We start from the raw sequence: 20,343 nt of genomic DNA on the forward strand, positions 1-20,343 counted from the left end.
AAATTGCAATGAAAGTATGTTTGTGTGTTTTAGACAGTTATATGCAATGATTTTTTTATAAAACGTGTCTTTTATTTTTAGCAGTATATACTCTAAGTATGTTGCAGTATTGCTGCACTGTATTTCAAGAGCTAGTCATTTCTGGCTCCTTTTTTTTCTCAATGCCTTTATCATTGGCAGCCCTATTTTTGGAATAAAGTGTTTTGTGGTGATGGCATGATGGAATAAACAAGTGATTGATGTACATCCTTCATTCAGTTAGCAGCAACGTGCTCTAGAAATGCCAAGGCTGCTGAATAATAAATATGTAAGAGCTATCTTGGCAAGAAAGGGTTAGGGAAATGGTGCACTTTCTGTTTATAAAGGCTGTTTTTCACAACCATCAAAGAGAAGTCGTAAAAAAAAACCTGAGAGCTTGATTTTACATATTATTTGAAAAAAACGTTGTCTATTTAGTTTATTGGTAAGACCAAAAAATGAAAGTTGATAAATTAATAAATTATGAATATTTTTTTTAGGAATTTTTTTTTGTTTTTGTTTTAGGCACTTTTTAACAAATGAACAGTATTTCTGTCTTTCTTCTGTTCAATTCTTGTGATTTTCAGTTATTATCTAGTGTAAATTCAATAATTATCTGCATTAATACTATCAGTAACAAGTGGTTACTTTTTTAGGAAACTGCAATGACAAATTTATTTGGTACATTGTAGAAGACTAAATGTCCTATCAAGTACTGTACACAGTTTTAGCATGAATCCCATATCCAATATTCCAGCTTCCTTATAATGTTATCAGGGAGGACATACCAAATTGTAAGGAAGGGGACTTCTATTGGTACAACCCAAAACAAATGGAAGTCTGTACCATTTGAAAGTGGGATTCACTTACTGTCTGTTGGTATTACATGTCCAATGCCAACTACATTCTGTTTTCTGTCATCTATATTGTTTTTATGTACAACCAACTTTGCCTCAATTTAGGCTCTAATAAGTTTTTATTCCACCTGTCCTACAGATTTAAAATTTCCAACTCAATTTGTTAATTCCAACTCAATGCATGATGCTTCACATTTTCTCACACTTTATCAAACTGAAGATCCCTCAAGTACCTATAAATTTGGCATCATGGTAAGATATTTTTCTAATAAAATTCAATTCGTGTACTGGTCCTGGCGTGGTGGGTTCAGGCTCTGCTCCCCCTTGGCATGTGCTTGCACCTTACTGCTTTCTTACAGCTAGAAACACGTCAAAGATTGAATCAACTGCTGTCAGTGATCTGAGGCTGCCACACTGAGGATATGTGTATCACTGGCACATAACATCTTACATTGAATCCCTTGATCTCTAATCTCTGTAATGTGAAATTCCTCAAATTACTTAAACCTCTACCTGAAACATGGCTGATGATGATTCAGATACATTAGTCACATTCCAACGAACAATTTCACCTTGTGAAATTTTAACAAAACAGTTTAAAATTTGGTACTGTATATACCCGAGTATAAGCCGACTTTTTTAGCACCCAAAATGTGCCGAAAAAGTCACCCTCGGCCTATACTCCAGTCTGGTGCATGGGTCCCTCCAGAACCCTCCTGCCCTCGCGAACCCCCACTGACACAAAAATTATTAGAGGTCGGCAAACTCCAGATAACCAGATTTGGCCTAGCCAGTAGTCTGTTCTGGCCTAATGCCCCTAGTTTATTAACCTCCCCAGCAGTAACCCCGAGTGTGACTGTGGGGTAGAAAAAAGATGCTGGAAGCGGTAAGCCTATAGAAAACTATAGTAAATTAAGCGCTTACCTGATCCGCCGGCGTCCTCCATGGTCCTTCGCGTCTTCTTCCTACCTCTGACCGGCGTTGTCTGCACCCGATGAGGCAACGGGAGTTCCTGTGGACATCAGTGCGTGTGGACGTTCCGTTTTGGGCGGGGCGGGAAATTCAAATTTATTTGTATTGCATTCAATACAAAAGAAGTGTATTGAATGCAATACAGTGAATTTATATGTATAAAAGCCTTACATGGTTTTTCATGAACATTTTTTTTACAGTATAATATAATAGTATGAGTATAATATATATATTTTTTTTAATTTAAAAAAAATGTTTATTTAATTTATAATTTTGACGTGATTTTGTTTAAAAATTTATTATACTCATACTATTATATTATAATGTAAAATAAATTTTGCATTTAGAATTTAGGCAACCTCATGTAATCCAACATAGGGAAATGCCTATCTACTAGACAAATAGCTGCCTACACAGATGGTATTCAGGCTGATATAAATAACATCCCATCAAATGCGTTTTGCTGGAGGGCTTCTTCAGGTGAAGCGCAGAGAACGTTAAAATGACTGTATAATAAGATATAATAATCTATTACAAAAGGTTCTTGCATAGCCATTATTTTTTTCAGCATTTTTTAGATCACTTTGTTAAAATATACTTCAAAATATAATACTTTACATACCTATGTCTAAACCTGCTGTTTGTTTTTTATAGCTACAGAATGAAGAGGAACTGGTAGAAAATGCCCAGGGTGCATCAGATGCTCCACCTCCATACAGCAGCATTGCTGGAGACAGTGCAGGTCAGTAATATATTTATTTTATATCTAGTTATGCTTGATAAATGGGCAAAAGCATTTATATTATTAGGCAACATTTGGATTCTAAACCATTGTAATTTAGAAAAAAAGAAGCTTTGTAGCTATAAGCATAAATGGTAGTTCTACCCACATAATTTGCACCACAACACAGCCTTTATCCAAGAATATGAGTCAGTGTCCAAATTACATGAGAACGCGCAAGTTGACCAACAAAACTCCTTCCACATCAGTGGGAAAGTTGCTAATCCAAATTTAGCATATAGAGCTTGCTGTGTCCACCACACTCTAAACCTGGTATTTGGCTAGGAACAGAATATCTCTGCCTAGTAACATTCCTCCAGTTTTAGGTAGACTGGCTTCTCACCTATATCTGGTCTTCCAATTGACCTAAACAGGATGATTGTAGGTACTTTTGTTTAATTCCCCCCAACCCCCCCCCCTGCTTCATGACATTTCGTTACCAAAAGCTTATTAAAAGTCGATCTTGCCAGCCGAGTGCTGGGTGCTACCATCTTTATTACCCTTCTTCCTACATCACCCAATCTCACACTGTGCAGGCAGAACATCCGGTGATGTAGATGGGGGGGAAAAAGAGTGCCAATCTCACTGAGAATGCATCTCACTCACATCCTATTGAGAGAAAAAAAAGCTCCTTCTGCGCATGCCCAATTTCGATGTGACATGCGTATCAAGGGATCAGGGGAGGGACTTTACCTTTTTAAATTTACTAATTTTTACCTCATATAAAATAGTTGTCTACCCTTTTATGTAAGTTAAAAATTTAAGTTTAGGTCCGCTTTACCTTACCTGTGAGCCCTCATACTTCCCTGCACCTTGGTAGCTGATGCTGAGTTGGCTAATGACTTGTGGGAGGGTTCTTTTATACTAGAAAATCCTGGATTGTGTACATGAGCTGTTCTCATTTATATTAAACAGCATTTTTTGACTACAAAGATGAGCCTGGTTTCCCCAAGCCACCTTCTTACAACGTGGCAACTTCCCTTCCTAGCTACGATGAAGCTGAACGGACTAAGGCAGAAGCCACAATACCTCTAGTCCCTGGACGAGTAAGTGTTCATTGTTTTTGTATCCTTATCTGCAACTTAATTTTCTAGAGTTGGGATTAAATATACTTTTTGGGGATGTTTGATGTACTTAAATGAAAAAGACACTTCCCTCTCCAACTTTTTCTGCTGTTTGCTGACTCTGATATGCCAAAATTGAATATTCAAATCAAAGGAGGGAAAAAAAGAGCTTTTGGGCTCGCAGATAGTTTTGAGAAAAAAAATTGTTGTATTTAAACACATTTAGTAAAGTAAACAAGTTCTGACAGATCTATACCTCATAACTGTTTGACACTTCACAGTATATGGGTAACATTGTATATACGTATATTCAAGGAATACAAAAAAGGTTGATGAAGAAGGCCGTGCTTAAAGTGTAGTGAATCCAACATGTTTTGTCACAAATGGGCTTCCTCATATGATAATATGCAAGCTTAACGGTAATCTCTTGTAAGGGGAACACACTTCTCTTCTTATCTTTCTGATATGCCTAAGAAGATTCTCCATATGCTTCCATTTGGTAATCACCTGACGGTCATTGGCAGCAGGTGATACTTTAACCTAAAGGAGACACCAGATTCACCTTAATCTACATACAGCCCTCTTCCAGAGGATTCTTTTAACTGCAGTGCAATAAACAACCCAAATTTAAAAGCTGGATTTATTATTTGATTTGCTTTAACATTTTTGCTTTTTTTATTTGTTCTTATGAGAGAGATTTATCTCCTGTTTGTACTGGTGATTATAGTGGCTGAAAAAGAAAGTGGAAATTCGAGAAAGCTGACCCCAGACCAAGAAATAAATAAAATCTTCTAATGCGGGCACTTGTTCCAGGGACAAATGTCTGGTTTTTTCTCCTCTTTTTCAGAGATATTCCAGAATGTGTCCAAAATAGGAAATGGAAGAAAAATTGCAGGGTTCTTAACCCTTCCCTTGTCTATCTAAAACAAAATCTGTTCAGGACAACATCAGAACAAAACCCAATTTATATTCTTCTCAGGCCAGGGATTTTTGGTGACTTTATACAGAAATTACGCTACAGGTTAATTCATCTAGAGTCATTTTTTTAAGGGATATGTAGCAACTGCATGAATTTTACAGTGGTATATTTTTAGGTGAGGCAAACTATCTGGAGATAACCTACATGTGGTTATGTAAAACCCACCTCTCCCTTAACCTCCCCAGCAGTAAGCCTGAGTCTGACTCAGGGAAAGAAAAAGATGCTAGAAAAGGTAACCCCGAGTCACACTCAGGGTAGCTAAAACAGTGAAGATCAATTGTAATTCCAGCCTTACCTGATACTAATATATTATACTGTAAAATACATTTTCATTAAAAACAATGTACAGCTTTTAGACATATGAATCCTGACAGAAATGAACCGCCCAGGAGGTTAATCTACAGTAGTGGTAGAGTTGAACATCTAGAGTTGCCAAGAATCTTGACCCAAATTCAAAGGTTGTGATTCTAGTCTGTGGGGAGCTTGTGTAGAGTTCAAAGCAATTCAGGCTGTTTTATTTTCATTATCTTTTATTAAATTTCATTTTTATATAAAAAAAATAAGTCATAAAAAAATCACCCATAATATAAAACAGTCAATAGTACAGTATAATAATGTATCAATTATAAATGTATCACAATACTAATTCCGAACAGGTTGGTCCTGTCTAGGCTCACAATATATTGTTTTAAAGTTACAATGCACAAATCTTTTTTTGCTTATAGTACGACAATCTTTAAACCTCTCTAAAAATACATTAGTACATATATCTTTAACCAACTCAAAATGTTAGGAATCTTCGATCCTTTCTCTTATAAAAGAGCATGATTAATACGAGGGGGTGCTGAGAAGTTCCTGGCTTTGCCCAGAAAGAAGAGAGCCAGAGTTATGAAATAACACAATTTTTCAACATATTCCCCCCTGAGGCTGATGCACTTGGCACAGAGTGGTTGCAGCTTTTCTAGACTTTTCAAATAAAAGTCCTTTAGTTGGGCCGCAAACCAGCTCTTAGCAGCATCTTTGAGGTCAGAATTGAGATTTAACAAAGCTTCTTCTGGACATTTTGAAAAAGATTTACTCATCAAAATATATGCTATCTGATATATTCTTGTCCAATACGTTTTAATCTTAGGACAATCTCACCAAATGTGATACAAAGTGCCCACTGCATTACAGCCTCTAAAGCAATTACTAGTGTGTGCCAATGAAATTTTTGCCAAACGCACTGGTACCATATACCAACGCGTCATAAGATTATAATTGACTTCCAAAGTGTGGGCATTTATACTACAATGTGCCACTGTGCCCCATATTTGTTCCCAGTTTTCTTGTTCCAAATTACACCCTAAATCCTCCTCCCAACGTGTCGCATATGTATGCTTACCTGTCATATGCACTGTGACCAAAGCATCATACAGGACTGATATCGCCCCCTTAGCCAATGTGCCAGGTACACAATTTTGTTCAAAAATACTTAAGATTCTACTATCATCACTATCCCTCAGCCTAGATTGTAAAAAAGGCTTAATCTGCAAATATCTTAATATTTTACAGATGGGGATACCAAACTTATCTTGGAGTGTCTCAAAAGAGATGATACCTAATAAGTCCGGAAAATGATACATTCTATACAGGTCCTTATCTCTCCACAATTGAAATCTTTCAGGGTGCTCATAGCCAGGTTGGAACAAAGGATTACTTAATATCATTGCACATCTTTTTCTGATCCGACTTCAGAACTGCAACAAATGGATAAGAATAGGATTGAAAACATGTCCTCGCCTGGATGATGAAACCCACAAAAGATTTTCAATAGACAACCAAGCTAGTTCCTGTTCTTCCAGGTTAACCCATGGCGGTATCCTATTCTGTTAATGGTACATTAATAAAGGAACAAACTGAGCCGCTACATAATAAAAATACAATCGCGGTACCGCAAGTCCACCTCTAGATTTCTAAGACCTGTTTAGGGTCTCTTTGAGCCCCAAAAAAATAACGCACTCCGCTGTGGAGTACGTAGTAGCTTATAAGGGATCCCAACCTGTAAAACGCGCACTAGATATAGAAATTTGGGCAACCATGTCATTTTAATCAAGGCAATTCTCCCCAACCACCATATTTGATATCTCTTCTACGAATCTAGCAACATCACTAAATGCCTTTAAAGATCTGGTAAATTAGTGTCAAATAATTTATCGTAAGTGGGTGTAATATGGACCCCTAAATAATGTAGATGCGCTCTTCCCATTTAAATGGAAATGACTCCTGCAATTATCTTACTATTTCATGTGAAAGCAGACATCCTTGTCTAGTGCCCCTACCTATCGGGAAAAAGGAAGAGCAAAAGCACAAATATTTAATAAAAACTATTGGTGTCGCATATAATGAGGAAACCCATGAGCAGAAATGAGGACCAAATCCCCAGCGCTTCAATAAACACATTAGATATGACAAAAGCACTGAATCAAAAGCCTTCTTTTTATCTAAACTCAAAAACATTGCCGGTTGTTTAGTTTTATGGGCAAAGTATGTTAAATGCATCATCCTACGAATATTGTCTTCTGCCTGTCTCCGTGGAATGAAGCCCGTTTGATCTGATGAAACTAATAGCTCTATTCCCCGACTCAATCGGAACACCAGTACTGTTGCCAATAGCTTAGCGCCGAGATTGAGTAGAGAAATAGGCCTATAATTAGACCATACCGTAGTGTCAGTATCCGGTTTTGGCAGCATACAAACCGCTGCTGCCAACATACTGGGGTCCAAACACTCAACCTTCAAGTACCCTGTAAAAACATGAGTTAAATAAGTAACCAGTTCCGCAATTTTTTTTTTTTTTTGAGATTGTATTTTTATTGAGAATTTTTCAACAGAATAACAAACAGGATTACAAAACAGGTAACAGTGGATCTTGACCAAGGAAACATTAGTGCAGTATACACTTAGTCAATAAACCGTATATGAATACAGAAAAATCAACAACCAAAATTATGAAATACATACATACAGTAGAATGAGTGCAAATTTCCTGGGAACCAAACTAAAAACAAAAGGGAGTGGGGAAAGGATAGAAGGAAGGAGTGTGACTACAGTCTAGGTCAATAAAACTCTGGGTATCAACTGGACAATCGAGCATAAAATTGGTCCCAGCTCTCCCACGTTTTTTCGTAAGTATCCATGGTGTTTCTAAGGAGATCGGTAAGGTACTCCATGAGACGCACTTCCTGAATTCTCTTGTATAGGTCCTCTATAGAGGGGGGCAGAGTAGCCTTCCATTTAGTAGGATTCAGTGTCCGTGCAGCTACCAAAATATGCGATACCAGTTTGCGAGCAAACTTGGGTAGCATCTTGAGTGGTCGGCCCAAGAGGTGGGTCAGAGGATCTAAAGATATCTGCATCTGAACCACCTTCGAAAGCAATGAGTTAACTCGAAACCAATAGCCTTTATTAATAGGACAGGACCAGAAGATGTTCTCTAAAGTGCCTTGGGGGTCCCAGCAATGCCAACGGTTAGGGTCAGTACCTGGAAATAGCTGCTGGAGTACAATCGGGGTATGGTACCACCTGAGAATGATTTTACATACATTTTCCTTGTATAACGTACAAATAGGACTCTTATTAGCGGCTTCCCAAATCTCCTGCCAGTCATCCAAGTCCAGGGTCTGCCCCAGTACCCAGTACCCCAGTATGCTTCTATTGCAGCATGTATTTGAACTTGCCCGAACCGAACTGTGCAGGAGGCGGTATACAGAGGAGACAACACCTTTGGAGTACGGGCCTTCCGCGCACAATCTCTCAAAGGAGGTCATGTGCTGGAACGTAGCAGAGGGCTGCAGAGCTAGGATAAAATGTCTAATTTGTAGGTATGCGTAAAATGAAGTACGAGGGAGCTCAACCTTATCACAGAGCTCTTCAAAAGTACGTAAACGTTTCTCCACAGCGTGTAATAGATGTCTGATTTGAAAAAGGCCTCTCTCCCTCCATGTCCCCGACATGACCCCCGACAAACTATCTGGAATTTGTGGGGTGTTAATCACTGATGTTAGCCTTGAAGCCTTTGATGAAAGGCCATATCTATCCCTGCAAGACTGCCACAGGTTCCGTGTAAAACATGGGTGCAGGAAGATCACTGTCAATCATTGTGCAGGAGCGATCCAACGTTCCTCCAGGTCCCTACAAACACTGGAGGGGCGGGGTGACGTCCACAATGGAATATATCGTAAATGAGCCGCTAGATAAAATTTGTGTAGGTTGGGGGCTCCCATACCCCCAGTTCTCTGGGCGTACTGATAACATGTTTGGCAAGTCTATGCCTCTTGTATGCTCAAATAAATTTAAGGAAATCTGATTGTAGTTTCTTTAGCACACCTGATGGTACCCCAACTGGCAGGGTCTCAAAAACATATAGTAGTTTAGGTAGGAGCATCATTTTTGAGACAGCCATGCATCCCAGTAAAGATAAGGGGTGATTTTTCCATTTATTTAAGAGAGACTGAAGCTCTCGGATCAATGGTGGGATATTGTTGGAGTATAACTGATTATACATAGGGGTGACCTGGACCCCCAAGTACCGGAGGGCCAGGTCCCTCCATGCAAAAGTGTAGGAGGACTGCAGAGCCAATACTTGGGTGGGAGACATATAACAGGCATATAACATATATAATAGGCATTAACTCTGTAACCGGATACCTCACCATACGTACATAGTTCTCCCCACAAATTCGGAAGGGAAGTGGTTGGCTGAGTTAAAGTCAAGAGAACATCATCTGCATACAATGAAATTTTATAGGACTTTCCCTTAACTGATACGCCCTTGATGTCAGGGTTAGATCTTTTGCTGAAGGCAGTTGTCCAATTATTTTCAAAAATTCTGCTTCTGGGATAGGACTATTAAGTTGTTCCAAATGTTCTGGGTTGAGCTTGGGTAAGTCTATACCAGCTAGGTATGAGTCAAGTTTTAATTGTAAATCACCTCTGAGGGAGCTTTGGGTTTGGTGTACTGTTTGATATAGATTTGTATAATAAACCTCAAATTGTGAGGCAATGTGGGAGGGGTCATATCTCACCACCCCACTCTCATCCTTAATAGACACTGGAGAGGCATTAGCTTGTAGGACCCTCAATTTGCGCGCCAACAGTGTGTCAGCTTTGTTACCCTTGTAGTAGTACAGTTGGTGGGTTCTCTGCATCATCCAACTAACCTTCGGTAATTCCAGGGCCCTTCTAGTTTAGACCGAGGGGTAGTTAATTCACGAAGAAGGCCCAGAGACGGTTTGCGAGCATAGCTCGCTTCCGCAAGGCGTAGGGCATGCGTAGTAACTGTGTGCTGCAGATTAGAATCCCGCTTAAGCCGGGAGCCTAAAGAGATACATTGTCCCCTAAAAACAGTCTTATGTGCTTCCCAAAGTGTTGATGTTTGCACCACTGAACCCTTATTATCCTGGAAATAATGTTGCAATCCCAATTTGGTGCCTTCATTCTTGAGCAAAAATTCATTTAATCTCCAGTGACAGACTCGGGCAGTGGCCGGGGAGAGATCAACATCCAGTGTAATGGGGGCATGATCCGACCAGGTTATAGGGTGGATCTTAGAGGACACACTCTTCCGCAGTAGCGGGAGATTGGTGAAGATATAGTCTATACGTGTATGGGTGCAGTGAGGAGGGGAGTAAAGAGAACTGCTTCCCTGTGGGGTGGTGAATCTGCCAGTTATCATAAAGCTGGTGTTTGCGGATCAGCTGTCTAAAGACCTTAGAATGCTGAATCAATTGAGAGTGGGGGGTAGCATCATGGAGAGTAAGCCTATCCTGCGCCGGGGGGAAACAATAAATTAAAATCTCCTCCGACTACTAAAAAGGTATGGTCAAATTCCTCCAAGTTTGTTAGTGTTTTAGAGAGGAATTGAGTTTGGCCAACGTTTGGGGCATATAAATTACAGAAAGTATTAGATGTACCCTGTAGGGTTCCATGTAAAATAAGGATTCTGCCTTCTGGGTCTACTATTGAACGGGACAATAAAAACTTAAAGGAGGGTTTTATGAGAATGGCGACACCAGCCCGTTTTTACTGGGTGAATTAGCCATGTACACCTGAGAAAAAAGTTTAAGAGAGCCCGTACTGTCAAAGTGTGTTTCTTGTAGGAAGACAACCTCAGGAGAAAGACACTTGAATTCTCTAAAGGCCAGCTTCCGCTTCCTGTTGGAGTTCGGACCCTTAACATTAAAGGACAATATTTTAGCAGCCATAGAAACCATGTAGGAACCTAGAGACATCGGCTTCCCCCTTCAGCCAGGCAGGACAATCAGCTGTGGGCTGACTAAGATAACACTAGCCCAGGTGTAGTCAAGCACCTTGTCACACTTCCAAAAAAAAGCAGGATATAGGGTTAGAGCAAAAAGGCACAAAAGGGTTGGGGGCAAGAAAAAGAACCAAACAAAGAAAGGCAACCAGTGAACAGTAGGTTGCACTTCGGCAACCAGGGGAGGTCTGACACCCGCCAAACCTTGACCCCTTACACGGGGGGTCTGGGGACAAAACCAATTGGTGGGTGAACATACCTTCCTAGAGGGGCAAAAGGCCCAGAGGGCCACAACAGAGGGGCAACAAGGCCAGAAACAAGTAAGCATTATCTCAACGGTCAGCGCTGACCACTTGAAGCGTTATAGCACCCGGTAAAGCCCACCACCCCGACCAGTGTAAACTGAGCACAGAGGCAGGCCCCCCCGGGGCAGCTAGAAAAACCGGGAACATAGCAATCTATCTGAATTACCATCCAAATTAGCAACTGTTTAGGAAAAACCAGGAAAAACAGCAGCAAGAAAAGTGCAATACAGTACAAAATCAGCATGACAGTTCAAATGCAGAACAGTATAACTTTACACACAGCAGCCATCCAGGATAGCTGTCATATAATAACATTCTAGAAATCAGTAATAACATCGGAAACCTGTGTAAAGTTCTAGTACAAGGACCAACTGGTCTGATAAAAGGATACTAGCGTCTCGGTCTAGCGGGGGCCTCCGGTGGAGATGAAGATTCCTGTGGAGGACGTGAAAGGCGACGCTTGGATGTCACCGCTTTCCAGGGGTGGAGGGGGTGGGGAGAGTGTGGGTGTGGGGGGGGGAGAGTGTGGGCGCGGGGGGCCCTCAGGTTCCCATCTGGGAAGTCTCGGACGTTCAACACCCAGATCCGCACAAAAAGCAGTAAGATCCTCTGGGAACGAAGAGTGGATGTTCTTCCATCTCGGCGTACAGATAGGCTAAAAGGGAAGCCCCATCTATAAGGAAGACGGTTGTCCCGCAGTACAGTCAGTAATGGTTGTAGCAGGCGACGTTGTTGTAAAGTATGCCATGATAAGTCTTGGAACAGCTGAAGAGGAGCACCATCAAACTCAAGATTGCGGATATTTCTAGCAGTTGCCATGATCTCATCTTTCAGATCAGCACTATCCAGTTGACATAGTACATCCCGCGGTCTGGAAGCCGTGCCAGGTTGTCTGGAGGTGCGAAAGGCTCTGGTAATTTAAAGGCCTGCAGAACCAGTTTCAAATCAGCATCCTGGTTGGCTTCAGGTAGGCCCCAAACCCTTATATTATTTCTGTGACTTTTGTTGTCTAAGTCCTCAATAAGGCGGTAGAGATCCCTAAATTTCTGAGAACTATCTAAAGATTTGTGGGTGAGGGTCTCAATGTCCTCCTTTGCTCGTTGAACGCTGCCATCCAGTTCATCAACTCTGCCTGTTAACACTTTCAGGTCATTGCGTAAGGCCCCAATTTCTGAGCGACAAGTGGCCTGGATCTCAGTAACCAAATTTTCGAAGTCTGCTTTAGTAGGTAAAAGCTGCATATACTGTTGCCAGGGGAGAGGCGGAAGTCCCTCTGTGAAGGGGAACTCCCCCGTCTGTTTCCTAGAGGGTCCCGGGGTCCCCAAGTTCATGGGGGCAGAATCTGCCCTTCTGGTATCCTCTGTTGGTGCTGAGGATCCTGCTGCAGAGGAGACTACTGTGGCATAAAGGGGGGGGCCCGAAGCGGGAAACCCACCAGAACCCTGGGCTGGAGTACTGTGCACAGGGAAGGAGCCACCCTGCTTGCTGGGGAGATGCTGCAGAGGGGGGGGGGGTATCCTCCAGGCTGGAGCCCTGACTCACAGGACTTGCTGAAGATGATCTTGGGGACCTTGGAGTTCCTGGGTCTTCTAGGTGGGAAGCTGGAGAGTCCCTCTGCACAGCAGGGTAAGTCTCCATCCGTTCTGGGGAGCCCTGTGCATCCGCTCTGCTACGCTGCACGCTCCGGTGCCACGTGGCTGAGGAGCGTGTCGGTGCCATCTTGGAGGCCTGTGCGGGATCCGCCTGAGCGTCCACAATTAAATCCCTGATGGAGGATTGGTCCATCAGGTGCTGCAAAGCTGGGGTGGGGGGAAGCTTCCCCACTCTCCCCTTGCGTGCTTTGCCCATGGATGGTGCAGGTGGAAGCCCTGATTGCTATAGATCGTGGTCAGCGCTGACAGGAGCCAAAATCTATGCAGCCATCTCTCGCGCCCGCCAAGCCACGCCCCTTCCCGCAATTTTTTTATATTCACTTGCTGTAAATCAATCCGGTCCAGGCCGTTTTTTCGTCTTTAGCTGTTTTTTTGCTTGCATTATCTCCTGAAGTATAATAATCACCTCAAGACTTTGGTATTTCTGGCAAAACTAATTTGGAGAAGAACTGTTCCATACCCACTTCCTCAAACTCTTGTGGTGACTGATAAAGAGATTGCAACCTATCATAGAATTGTATTCTGGATTACTAGTTAGGCCAACTCTACCAATCCGTAAATGGTATGGGGTAAAACGTTTTTCAGAAACGATTATAGGGTTTATTCCCATAAGTATAATATTTATTTTTATTACATCCCAACTGCTTCTCTGCTATATCTTCTGCACACAGGTTTAATTGTGTCTTTACTAGTTCTAAGCGCTTTCCCAGGTCTTGACTAGGAAAGGCCTGGAACTGCAGAATTATATTCCTGTTCCATTTGTGTAAGTTGCACCAGACGCCTCTTTTTAAGACAGAATGCAGTTTGGATGAAGAGTCCGCCGATTACTATCTTATGAGCTGCCCATAGTACAGCTACAGAAACTCCAGACTCTTTTTTTAATCTAAAATATTCTATCAAGGCCTCTTGTGTCTGTTGCTTCACTTGTCTATCGCTAAGTAGAGAATCGTTAAGTGTCCATTTAAAGGAGAAAGATTTAGGATATAAAGAAGAAAATTCTACTTGGACGTGCAGTCAGACCACCAAATTGCCACAATGGTGCTAGAAGATACCAATGGAAGACTAACATTTGAAATAAAAATATGGTCTATACGTGTAAAAAGTTAATGTGCATGAGAATAGTATATGTACTTTAGCCAAGATGTTTTTCTTGCCACACATCTAACAACATCTCCGAGCGCAATAACTCCATTAATGCCTGTGTAGTAAATGTTTCTTTATAATGTATTGATGGAATAAGTTTACTTTTTTTATCCAAACTAGGCATTAACAGATTATGGGTGTCCCCACATAAAATGGGTAAGCCTTGCGCTTGCAAATGTAACAGCTGAAGCAGGTGAGTAAAAAATGATACCTGATTCTCATTAGTGGCTATCATCACTTTAGTATCATTAAGACAACCCACCAGAATAAGATATCTACCTTCAGGGTTTGCAAGCTGTTATTCTAATACAAATGGAACATCTTTTCTAAAGCCTATAAAGACTCCCTGGCATTTAAATAGAGAGTTGGCCATATATGCTACTGGATATGAAGCATGGAAATATTTAGGGCAGGAAGAGGTAGAGTATGAAAATAGCAAAATGCCCTTGTGCTTTTCATTGGGGAGTTAAGATCCTCTACCTTAAGAGAAATAATAGAAATCGTCATTTAAATGTTAGAGGAAATACCCCTTTACACTGCTCTGATTCTGCTTTTGAACTAGTATATTGTTGTGACTTTAGAGACATAAATAAACTGAAAACTAATTTAAAGAGAAGAAAAAAAAAGAATATTTTTTTTTCTCCTGGAGAGGGGGGATAGAAACAAACCCATATCTCCAAAAGAACAAAGTCACATACATTACATACAAAATCCTCTCGCCATTGCTCATAACAATAATTTTCTTAAATCTGAGAATGTACACTATTTGGTAAGGCAAGAACCTTGCCCACCCAAAAATGTATCTCTTGACAAGACACCCCCTAAGAATTTAATACTGGCTATCTTGTCTCGAGATAGTTGAGGTGCACAGTGATAACTGCACCAGGAGTAGGGCTTCAAGTTCCCTAAAATATAAACACCATAAAAACATCAATACATTAGGATTCATTGCATATCAATGGACACAGTATTACCAATTCTCTATTCAGCAATAAAAAAAAAAAAATACATTTCCTTCTTTGAGATCCAAACATATTAGTCCTTAATATAAAAATTAGGCCAGATGGAAAAGTAGATTATATTTTTCAGGTCAGCGGCACAGATGGTCTTGGCTTAGGGGGAGAAGTGCCCTTAAAATGATTACGTTTCAGGCATTGCTGTAATGCTTTCGATGGAGACGATAAGGATCTCCCAACCTTATCAAAACAAGAAGATTGTGATGGTAATGGTAAATCCAAAGCTTGAAAACATGCTAATGCATCAGATGGTGTAGTAACAATTTGAGTTCTGCCATTTTCTGCGAATATAGGCCTAAATGTATGACCCCAGCGGTAGTTGATTCGTTTTTCCTGAAGAATATGCAAATAAGGCCTCAAATCCCTACGCCTCTGAATGGTCGCTGGGGCCAGATCAGCAAATATTTGGCAATTATATCCCTGGAAGATGATTGGTTCTTTAGAACGGGCCACTCGCTGGATTGTATCTTTCGTACGGTAGAAGTGGAACTTTACAACCACATCTCTAGGCGGCCCTTCCAGATTTGGCCTAGTAAGTGTGCAATGTACTCGATCTGGTTCAAGTCTCTCTTGGGGTATTTCAGGGTATATCTCCTGTAACAAAGCTGTGACCACAGATGGCAACTCCATCACAGATTCAGGTATCCTCATGTATACGTAAATTAGAGTGCCTGGACCTGTTTTTTAAGTACTCTTACCTATAATGTATCAATTGTACCTCGTTTTTGTAGTGCTCAATCTCTTCCTCTAGGCCTTCCGGGACTGTTGTAACGTTATCCATACATCCTTCCAGCTATACTGTGTAATGACTCAATTCCTGTAGCTCTTTTGTAAAATGGTCTGTTATCTTCTTAGCTGTTGAATCCAAGGCTGCCTGTAAAATGCCTTGGAATTTTCGAAGCAAGCCTTCTGAGTCACTGGAGGTTCCTTGTATAATTGAAGGAGGTGAACCGCTAACCAAAAAACTAGGCTCACTAGAGCCCTCACCCTCCCCCTCTCCCGGGTCGCGGCTTTCAGGAGAGTGGAGAGGCAGTGCGGGCTGGAGCCGCCCTTGCTGCATCCTTTTACTCCCGCTTTGCCTTGCCTCGCGCCGACATCAACAAAGCTGCCTTCAGCACCGTAAGTAGTGACGCCATCAACCCGTCTCCGCCAGCCTCAGTCCACTCGCTAGTCGCCCGTGCAACTGCCCAGCACTCCCGTTGAGTCACGGAGCTGACCCTACATCCTGCCATACGTCAGCTCCGGGCATGCGACCCCCAATTCAGACAGTTTTGGCCTCCATATAGTATAGTGCTATATTACTTTCTAAAAATGTCATTCATTTATACATTTTTGGCTGCCACAGTGAGTAGTTTGCACTCCTTAAGTTAGTGTAGGTACTGGCCTCTATCTTTTTTAATTATCTGTAGTACTTTGCCAAAGAAGTAGCTTAAAGCGTACCAAAACTCAGAATTTTCACTTTTCATAACAGGGTAGGACAACCCTTTTATGTTAAATAAAAATTAAGTAAAAAAAAAAAAAAAAAAAAAACGGTGCAGCACTGCCCCTAATTCTCGATTGCAAAGCCTGTATGCATCAATGCTCGTTCATGCATCTTTCTGTTTTTTTGTCTTTTTTTGGTATTAAAGTGGAATTAGAGGAAACCCAATGAGAACATAACAAGCTTCATGCAGATTGTTTACCAGATAGATACCTAGGGCCAATGGCTGGACAACTCATTACACAAGTTCTAAAACAAAATTGTCATCAGATTGTGTTTTGGTTTATGCTGACCTTTTTGCATCCTAACTGAAAAGCATCCTGTACAATGAAGATAAGATGTTTGCTTTCCTCAGAAATATTACTTGTGTCTTTAGAACTGAATCTTTATTAGTTCCTAGTGTTGTTAATGCTGGCAGCTTTCCTAGGCTTAGTTTTAATTAACACAAGGTTTCATCATGTACTTGTATTTTTTACCCTTTCTTTGATTCTTTTCTTTAATGAGAAAAAAAAGTTCATAGGTTTCCATTATCTGATTAGGTTCAGCTCTAACTGTAGCTTTTTCATCTAGATTTTCTGTAGATAACTGAAAACTGAAATGCTCTCTGCCTTCTTTTTGTGGCAGGATGATGACTTCGTGGCACGGGATGATTTTGATGATGCAGATCAGCTCAGAATAGGCAACGATGGGATTTTTATGCTCACATTCTTTAGTAAGTATAGCATTCTCACATTCCACACTCGAAGCAGAACTAATGCCAGACACACAACAGGATCAATCCACTAGGATAATTTTATGACCCCTCTTCATGTCCCAGTCTGACAATGGGCCTGATTTATTAAAGCTCTCCAAGGCTGGAGAGGATACACTTTCATCAGCGAAACTGGGTGATCCAGCAAACCTGGAATTTATTTCCTAAATGTAATTTGCTATTTGTTAGCTAATGTTTTTAATCCTGGATCAGGTCCGTTCCAGGGTTGCTGGATCACCCCACTTCACTGATTGAAAGTGTATCCTCTTTAGCCTTGGAGAGCTTTAACCTCCCTGGCGGTATTCCCGAGTGTGGCTCGGGGTGAATTTTCCATACCAAAAGCGGTAACCCCAAGCCACACTCAGGGTGGAATTGCCAGGAAGTTTAAAAGTCCTACCTGGTTCCCACAATCCAGTGGCCTTCTCCAGCGATCCCCGGCATCTTCTTTTCCTGGCGATGCCAGTCGATGCCTTGCCACTGATGGAATGGCTAATACTTACCCCAACTTCTATGGCATCTCTACTTTTCTGCCAAATCCAACATGGAACATTTAATGAAGGCTGTGAATGGCTCACCTCTTTAATCTGATATTTTAAGTTTAGCTAAAGTCAGAAGATTTTTTTCAGTAGCAAACAGGTATCATGAATAGCAATTACTATGTGTGCTTTATGGTGGAATTCATTATTTATAATTTATTAAATACTTAATAATTACGTATATCAGATTAAAGAGGTGAGCCATTCACAGCCTTCATTAAATGTTCCTTGTTGGATTTATAGTGGAATTCATTACTTTGCAACTGCCAGGTGTGCATGCAAAGTAATGAATTCCACTATAAAGCACACATAGTAATTGCTATTCATGATACCTATTTGTTACTGAAAATGATCTTCTGATTTAAGATGAACCTAAAATATCAGATTAAAGAGGTGAGCCATTCACAGTCATCATTAAAATTTGCTTTTAGTGTATAGAGTACTGCAATTATGTGAATTTTGTTATGTATTCTGTTAGTTGTAGCACACATGGGTTGATTTTCTTATGTAAGAAACAATTGGGTCTGAAGTGAAATCAGCAGCTGACTGATCATAAATGTGGATAGATTTAAAGCCTGCCTAAACCGAATACACAAAAAACCACCATGAGTTAGTACTATTTGACAAAAGAGACACACAGTGTCACAAATAGCCAGGCCCATGGATAATGTAAGTCCTGCGCATGTATTACATCATCCAATCAATGAACAGGATCACTGGGTTGGCAGTGAAGATGGTAGCACCCATGCCTGCAGTGATAGCTGGTCCTGGAACTATCATTGGTGCAGGACCATAGCACAAGTTAAGTATTTACCATAATCCGCAAGTGTGCTGTGCATACTTGCTGATTATGGCAGAAGGTCACCACCCACCAACGAGTTTAGTTCCATTTTACCATGTTAGTATCAATTGATAATGCATGTATACCGACTAATGATGAAATCCAAGTGGAATTCTGGCCACTTTCTTTCAGAGAAAAGTGATCAAAAAGACAGATTGGATGTGTGTGTGGTGTAAAATTTCTGACAGATCAGAAAATTGTAAAAAAAAAAGTAAAAAAACTGCTATTGGACCTTCTTTTAAGTAATAAGCCTTACACATTGCTTCTTCAGTGCTTGCAAATATTATTAGGCATATGTTTTGCAGTCATTATATAGCTTATAAAGAAACAATTGCTAGGATTTTGCCTTGGTTAGATTAGGGGTGGCTGATGAGGAACAAGGTTTCCTACTGGTCTAAAGCAAAATATTTGCAACATAATGTGTATCTGTGATCAGTTGATATGCCTATATGGAAAAACATAACCACAGAAAAGGAAGTTACACATAACCAGATATAAAATGGTCGTTGGAAAATGATTCATGGTATGCAGAGAATTTGGTTTTCAGCATGGAAAAAGCAAATACAAAGCAAACAAACACATTAGATCTTTTACTTATATTGTAAATTATAAATATAAATTTAAATTTATTTTGTTTTCCAGTGGCATTCCTTTTCAACTGGATTGGATTTTTCCTATCATTCTGCTTGACCACATCAGCTGCTGGCAGATATGGGGCCATTTCTGGATTTGGCCTTTCACTGATAAAGTGGATCTTAATTGTCCGAGTAAGTTTATTTATCTTTTATTTATGAAAAAAAGAATGTGCTCACTTCTGAGAGAGGTTCCATTGTAATAGTGCAGCTGTAAAGCAGACATACACTCTGTTTTATTCACATTAAAAGCTATTAAAACTAAGGGTCCTGTTTTCCTATACCCCAAAAGTACACACATTTATACATTTACATACACTTTATGATAATCCACAAGTACAGAAGTTTTTTGTAAACACCTATCTGAAGGAACTGATGGGGCTGGTATATTCTGCATAGGATATACATGGCTCCCCTGCTAAACTACAGCCCTCCCCATCTATAAAGCCTAAGGAGAAGATGTTATATAGGCACTCAAGGAGAGAAAAGGCAGGGCTGACATTGCAACTGCATTTCAGTGTAGCAGAAGCAGGAAGTTGGGAGTTTACTTTATATTTGGCAGGGTTAGGTGTTGTTTTTTTGTACTTTCCACATAGTGACATGTACTGTAGAGGTATTTTTTTTATCATTTTGCTAAATGATTAGGGCCCTTTTTTATTTGTGGGGTGAAACCATGCGGTTGGCCACTCCCAGGGACACAGCAAACTGCCCTTTTCATAGACTTTATAATCACACGGATGATATCAATTTCACAGTTTAAGGAAGGGTGGGGGATTGGAATTAAGAATGGTGGGAGTTGTAGCAGTAAGGTATGACTGATATAGAGGGAAAAAAATAGGATTGTGAGATTGCCCATATTAAGCTGCCAGAGGGTCAGAAGTCAAAGGGCTTACAATCATCTTCGTTTGATGCTGCAAGAGCTGATGTAGGATTATTGTTTAATACTGAATTTAATAGTTTTTAGTATTGTGGCTTGTACTGCCCTCTAATGTTAGGAATGCAGATTGCAGGATATTTA

General features: G+C 40.6%; 1 protein-coding gene across 3 annotated transcripts in view; it reads left to right on the forward strand.

The window, feature by feature from the left end:
• The window catches only part of NDFIP1 (Nedd4 family interacting protein 1), a 66,755-nt gene that overhangs the window by 32,000 nt on the left and 14,412 nt on the right, over positions 1–20,343 (forward strand). For all 3 annotated transcript variants that reach the window (XM_072400898.1, XM_072400900.1, XM_072400899.1), the window contains exons 2-5: positions 2,502–2,589; positions 3,544–3,674; positions 17,190–17,277; positions 19,336–19,460. In XM_072400898.1, coding sequence (XP_072256999.1) covers positions 2,502–2,589; positions 3,544–3,674; positions 17,190–17,277; positions 19,336–19,460 — 432 coding nt within the window. The remainder of the gene's footprint in view (positions 1–2,501; positions 2,590–3,543; positions 3,675–17,189; positions 17,278–19,335; positions 19,461–20,343) is intronic.

The sequence above is a fragment of the Pyxicephalus adspersus genome, chromosome 2, assembly GCF_032062135.1.
Source record: "Pyxicephalus adspersus chromosome 2, UCB_Pads_2.0, whole genome shotgun sequence".
Classification (NCBI taxonomy): Eukaryota; Metazoa; Chordata; class Amphibia; order Anura; family Pyxicephalidae; genus Pyxicephalus; species Pyxicephalus adspersus.